The 6,621-nt window shown below is 45.2% G+C and overlaps 1 protein-coding gene across 1 annotated transcript; it reads right to left on the bottom strand.

Annotated features, from left to right (window-relative positions):
* Window positions 1-871: 871 nt before the first annotated feature.
* bet1l (Bet1 golgi vesicular membrane trafficking protein-like) lies at window positions 872-4,574 on the bottom strand. The gene is made up of 4 exons (XM_056598521.1): window positions 4,540-4,574; window positions 3,999-4,084; window positions 3,662-3,718; window positions 872-3,484 (listed from the first exon to the last, which is right to left on the bottom strand). The coding sequence occupies exons 1-4, from the start codon at window positions 4,556-4,558 to the stop codon at window positions 3,317-3,319; spliced, it is 330 nt and encodes a 109-aa protein (XP_056454496.1). The 5' UTR covers window positions 4,559-4,574; the 3' UTR covers window positions 872-3,316.
* Window positions 4,575-6,621: the final 2,047 nt, after the last annotated feature.

Below are 6,621 nucleotides of genomic sequence, written 5' to 3'. Positions count from 1 at the left end.
GTTGAGGAGCTTAAACCACAGCAAGTGAGGATTTCATTCGGCAACATGAAATAATTTTGGTGGCCGTCATTTTCCAGGGACGAATATAATAAATTAAGAAGAATTAACAATAAAACGTAGATAATTTTATTCTGCAAATAATGATCCTATTACTATAAAACCGGTATATATACTATTATTTAGGAATTATATTTTCTCAAATAGTCAGCATCAGGGTTTCCTTGCGTTAGGATCTGGCAAGATCTGGTGCATCCTTTTATACCTATATTTAACTGTTACTAAACCTCAGAAGTATAGCTTCTTAAACCTGTTAAACTAATTACAGGTTTAAGAAGAATATTATCATTAATTGGATTTAGTGAAAGGCAAAACTAATTACTGCTTCCAGTTCTTTGCACCTCTTTGTTCTTCTGTATTTTAACTGCTCTTTGTCCAGGGTCAGCCTGTCCTGTCCTGTTCTCCATCATTCATCATCATCATTAACATCCTATCTTCTGTTACACTGAATAACAACTAGATGGAATTAAGCATCAGGCTCAACAGAATTAATGTTTCCTTTATTAATTAGTGGATCACATGTCACCCAGCACTCCCAGTATATGGTCGGTCCACCAGTACACATCACTACTCTAACTGCCATAAATATTGTTTATGTCATTATTTAATATGTTTTTGTTTATATTTATGTATTTAATCAGTAATCAATATTGAGTTTGCATCATTAGGTAGGAACTAAACTTCAGTTTGCGTTACACAGGCACACTTTAGGGTGTAACAGCCAATGCACGTGAGCAGACGTTATTCACTCCTAAGTTGAGCAGAAGAGTGAAGATGTATTACTTTCAACCGACATCAAACTGCAGGAACCCACCTTACATCACACTGAAGGAACCCACCCTACATCACACTGCTGGAACCAACCCTACATCACAAGGGGTGGGAATTGATACGTTTTTATGAATATCAATGCCATTGTCGATTCTGCCCATCGATCCAATTCCTTATCAAATCTCTTACCGATTCCTGAGTAGTTCATTGAGTGGCAAAAAAAAGAGTTCTACAGTCTTCTGCACCAAAAGTAACCATTTTATTTTCTAAATACTAACACAAGAACAAGAAACAAGAAAATATAGTCTAAATAAGTAAGACTGACAATAAATAAGTAATAAAAAAAATAGGAAGGATCACATCCTAGTCTGTTTTACATAGTTTTGAATGATGACTATATGCTCTGTAAGGTGACCTTGGGTGTCTTGAAAGGCGCCTCTAAATTAAATGTATTATTATTATTATTATTACTTACAATTGAACATGCTAAATTATGATTTAACACTATACTTTTATATACATATTTTAGATATAACTGTAAGCTTAAACCAAACGTCACTAAATTAAAGTTTAAAACTTTTCTAGGAAGGATTATAAAAAGTCAACAAAATAGTGAACATATATTCTTATGCAAGAATATAACCATATCTGCCTTTTCTGGGAGTGAAAGGGGTAACTTGAGCCGATGTCGAGGGACCAGCTGCCTGAGAGCGATCATCTAAAATGCATGAAATTTGTATAGGTCGGCATTATTAATAAAAACTACGACACTACTACTATAAAAACTGCAGTTGCAAGGCGACAGTGGGCTGCTAATGCAGGATATGTAATGTGAACGTTACCGTTGTCAACGGAGGACATAGTAGAGCTTGTTTGACTCGTATGCAGGCTTTTGAACACATGGCATTCTTGGGACTTAATTCCATGCTTGGTAGACAAATGCTTTAGCATGTTGCTGGTGTTTGCACCCTTACACGAAATGATAGCATTGCACTGATTACATACGGCAGAATTTTCATTGCGTTTGGTGAAATGGAACCAGACTTGCGATCGCTTACTGTCTCCACGATGCTGCCTTGTTGTTTTAAGGTTGTCGGCGCGCGCAGGGTCGTCGCAAAAAATTTGCGTAAACCGGAAAACGTGGTGAAGAATCGATAACGTTGGAGGCGTACGATTCCGATAGAATTGTTCGAACCGGTTCTGAGTAGGAACCGGTTCTCGATTCCCACCCACACTGCAGGAACCCATCCTACATCCCACTGCACTACTAATAGCACTTGTTCTTATCATATACATTTAGAATCTATTATTATATTATACATTCGTATTCTTCCAGTTAAGCGTAAGCATCCATGTTTTCCGACTTAGCTCGAACAGTAGGTTGGAGATAACGCTTTTTCCATTCAGACTTTCCGCCTCCGACCGTTAACGAACGAATCACATCACTGTAGTGAATATGTGATGTTCTCTGCCTGTGTAATAAATGAGTCACGTGATGGTATCGGATCGGCGCATAGACTTGCATAGTCGCCGATACCCGATACTGCATTTTAGGCGGAATCTGAGGAATTTTCTATACTGGTATCGGCATCGGAAAACCACTCTAGCCTCATGACAGAAGGAATGTCTGATGTGAACAGGGTTGAGGGTTGATGAGCAGTAGAGCACATCTCTCCTTAAAAAGCCGCACTTTATTTAATGTTACTATCATAATGTTTATTTCAACCATGCCATATAATCCTGATACTCAACTGAATCCTCAAGCTTCTTTATCACTTGTTACTTTTCACAAAAATGTCCCCATCCCAAAACCAAAGTCTATATACATTATTAGAGTTAAAAGGATAAACACATTTCTCCCCAGGCAACACAATCCCATCACAACTAATACATGTGTGCACAGAGCTCTCATACAACTGAGGCTCCTGAAACACCAGCAGAGGGGGGCGGTGAGGCCTCACTGGGACTGGACCTCATCTGCCCCATCAGACCGGGGTTCGATGAGGGAGCTGTGGAAGGCTCCAGTCCGCCCAGTGGCTCCGCTGTGGGTCGCCCAGTACGCCCTGGTAAAGGTTCTGATCTTCAGACTCTAGTATCTCTCTGGAGTTCATGAACAACTTCATTATTGTGACAGGATGGTGGGGTTGTAAACTGAAGTCCTGGTGATGATTCTCCCAGATGAGAGGCCTCCCGGCTGGTCTGAAGCAGGGGTACCAGGCCTGGACTAGAGGTACCAGGTCCGGACTAGGGGTACCAGGCTCGGCCTAGGGGTAGGGGGGTCTGGACTGGGGTGCCAGGTCTGGACTACGGGTCTGGGCTTTGGGCACGGGGTTCGGGGTCTGGGTACCGGGACTGGGCTTGGGGTAAAGGGTCACGGCTTGGGGTACCGGGTCTGGGTTTGGGTCTGGGTTACGGGGTGTCGGTCTGGGTCTGGACTAGGGGTACGGGGGTTGAATGTTGGTGGAGGGTGGGGTCGGAGCGGTGGTGCTCATCTCTGTAGGCGGGAGACGAGGTAGTAGAGCAGGAAGAAGAGCGCCACCAGCCCCCCTGACATGTAGCACATGATCTTGCGGTTGTCCCGGCTGGAGCGCAGCATGGTGGAGAAGCGCTTCACGCTGCCCGTCAGCAATCCCGTCGCACTCAGGAAGTCAGAGTCCTGAGGACGCACAACATAGGAAGTCAGAGTCCTGAAGACGCAAAACACAGGAAGTCAGAGCTCAAGGACGACCAACACAGGAAGTTGGAGACGCTTCACATTCACAGTAGTCGTGGAACATACATACATAACACACAATTTTATAAATAATATAAAATCATCTTGAGAAGATCTCACCATGCCATCGATGTACATGTTCTGGTCCTCTGCGTCCTTGTCGATGTCATAGGCCAGCTTCCACAAAACACAACAAACACTTTCAGGAACACCCAGGGATAATTTGTATTTGTTAAAGAACATTAGTTAAAAAATACATACAGGCTTGTACATTATATGCCAATTAATACAAATATGAATAATCTGAGTAAGGCAAAGCCTCATCGCCATTCGATTTAGAGAAGTATTAGCTAAAAACTGCTCATCAATCATTATTATTATTATTATCAATAATTGCTAACCAATCAATAGATCTCCTAACTGTATTGATATCCAGTCAACTGTGCTCCTCACGTACCGACTTCAGACGGGACACTTTGCTCGCCAGGTTCTCCGCCAGAAGTTTGTTCTCGGCATCCAATATGTCATCAACTGCTCCATGTCCTGCATTTAAAACTCCTCATTAGTGAGCTGAACTGATAATCATACTGAGTTCAACTGATAAACACTGAGCATTAGTGAGCTGAACACTGATCATAGTGAGCTGAACTGATAAAACACTGATCGTTAGTGAGCTGAACTGATAAACACTGATCATAGTGAGCTGAACTGATAAAGACTGATCATAGTGAGCTGAACTCTCGTCTATCCTCGTATACAAACATGAACACTAAACCCTGAAGTAAACAGGCAGGATTCTTTCATGGCTGCTCGACTTAGTGATAGTGGTTCATTAGTTCACTATTAGTGTACGAACTACACAGTATATTGTTAGTCGTCCTGTTTTTCATCTGAACCGTCTACTGCACTCAATAAGATTGATACAGCAGTGTTGACTTTAATCATACAATCATTATTTTAACATAAATCTATGAGTTGGCTGACGTGTCAAGACTTACCCCGACCCCAGTCAGCCATGTTGTCGTGTTGTGAGGATCTACGGAAGCTGCGGAGAACCAGCCAGTCCGACACTGCGTTTATCCTCCCCTCCCACAAGATGGAGCCAAACACGTGTGATTGTGTGTGTAAGAGTGTGTGGATGCGTTTGTGTGAGTGTTTTAATTTTCTCTGTGTGTGTGTGTGTGTGTGTGTGTGTGTGTGTGTGTGTGTGTGTGTGTGTGTGTGTGTGTGTGTGTGTGTGTGTGTGTGTGTGTGTGTGTGTGTGTGTGTGTGTGCGTGTCTATGTGTGTGTGTGTGTGTGTGTGTGTGTGTGTGTGTGTGTGTGTGTGTGGTGTGTGTGTGTGTGTGTGTGTGTGTGTGTGTGCGTGGGTGTGTGTTTGCTACTGTCTAACTCTTTATACCGCTATGAGCTAAATCTTGAACTGCTATCAGCTAACTCTTTATACTGCTATGAGCTAACTCTTTATACCACGATGAGCTAACCCTTTATACCGCTATGAGCTAAATCTTCATTATGTAATGAGCTAACTCTTTATACCGCTATGAGCTTACTCTTTATACCGCTATGAGCTAACTCTTTATAATGCTATGAGCTAACTCTTTATACCGCTATGAACTAACTCTTTATAATGCTATGAACTAACTCTTTATACTGCTATGAGCTAACTCTTTATAATGCTATGAGCTAACTCTTTATAACGCTATTAGCTAACTCTTTATACCGCTATGAGCTAGCTCTTTATACTGCTATGAGCTAACTCTTTATACCGCTATGAGCTAACTCAAATTCAGCCACCAGTAAACTGGTTCTTTGGCTACGAGCTAACTGTCGTCAGCCCAGCGAGGTCACGCCAGGGATATGGTAGTGGTGATGTCATCACCCGCTAGTGTTTAGTTCCAGCCAGCCAATCGGCTGCAAGGGCTGTCTAGGAGGTCCACGTGCACAGACCTATAAGACTATGTGTGTGTGTTTGTGTGCGTGTGTGTGCATGTGTGTGCTTGTTAAATCTATGTGTGTGTGTGTGTGTGTGTGTGCTATAATCCGCCTGTGGCGTATTAGGAATATTTGCAAGTACATGCATCAGTGAGTGAGTGAGTGTGTGTGTGTGTGTGTGTGTGTGTGTGTGTGTGTGTGTGTGTGTATGTGTGTGTGTGTGTGTGTGTGTGTGTGTGTGTGTGTGTGTGTGGAGCCTGTTGTAATCCTTTATAGTCTGGTCCCTGAGCATGCAACAGTGTGTGTGTTTGCACATGGGTACCTGTCTCAAGCATGCAGCTCCAGGAGCGTACAGGTCCAGGAGCGTGCAGGTCCAGGAGCGTGCACATCCAGGTGCGTGCACGTCCAGGAGCATGCACGTGGCTGATTTATGGAACTAGGTGGTCCGAACACCAGCTGCCCCCCGCGGTGCGTCCTCCCTGCTGTAGACTGACCTCCTGCAGACAGGGGAGGGGGGAGGGGGAGAGGGGGAGGGGGAGAGGGAGACAGAGGGGGGAGAGAGGGGGATGGGGAGAGGGAGACAAGGGGGAGAGGGGGAATGGGGAGTGGGAGACAGGGGCGGGGGAGAGGTGGGAGGGGGGAGAGGGAGAGACGGGGGGGGGGGAGAGGAACATTGGAGGAGATCGAGGGGGAGGAGGTGGAGGGTGAGGAGGTGAAAGAATAGATCGGGGAGGGGGTGAGAGAGGAGGTGGAGGGGGAGGTGGAGGTTGAGGGGGAGTTGGAGGTTGAGGGGGAGAGGGAGGGGGAGTAGCTGGGAGAGGGGGGGAGTGGGAGGAGGTGAGAGAGGAACCGGAGGGGGAGGTGGAGGGGGAAGGGGAGTAGGTGGGAGAGGTGGGCAGGGAGAGGAGGTGAGAGGAGATAATGTGAAGAGAGGAGAGAGAGGAGGTGGAGTAGGTGGGAGAGGAGGTGGGGGGGAGGAGGTGAGAGAGGAGATAGGGGGGAGGAGGTGAGAGAGGAGATAGGGGAGGAGGTGAATATGGAAGGAGATGGGAAACTAGATAGTGGAGGAGGTGGGAGAGTTGATAGAGGAGGAGATGAAGACGGAAGGCGGAGGAGGTGGGAGAGGAGACTGGGGAGGAGGTGAAGA

Source organism: Gadus chalcogrammus, chromosome 9 (genome assembly GCF_026213295.1).
Source record: "Gadus chalcogrammus isolate NIFS_2021 chromosome 9, NIFS_Gcha_1.0, whole genome shotgun sequence".
Lineage (NCBI taxonomy): Eukaryota > Metazoa > Chordata > Actinopteri > Gadiformes > Gadidae > Gadus > Gadus chalcogrammus.
Note: the sequence above shows the minus strand (reverse complement) of the source record. Positions and strands in the feature narration are given on the sequence as shown.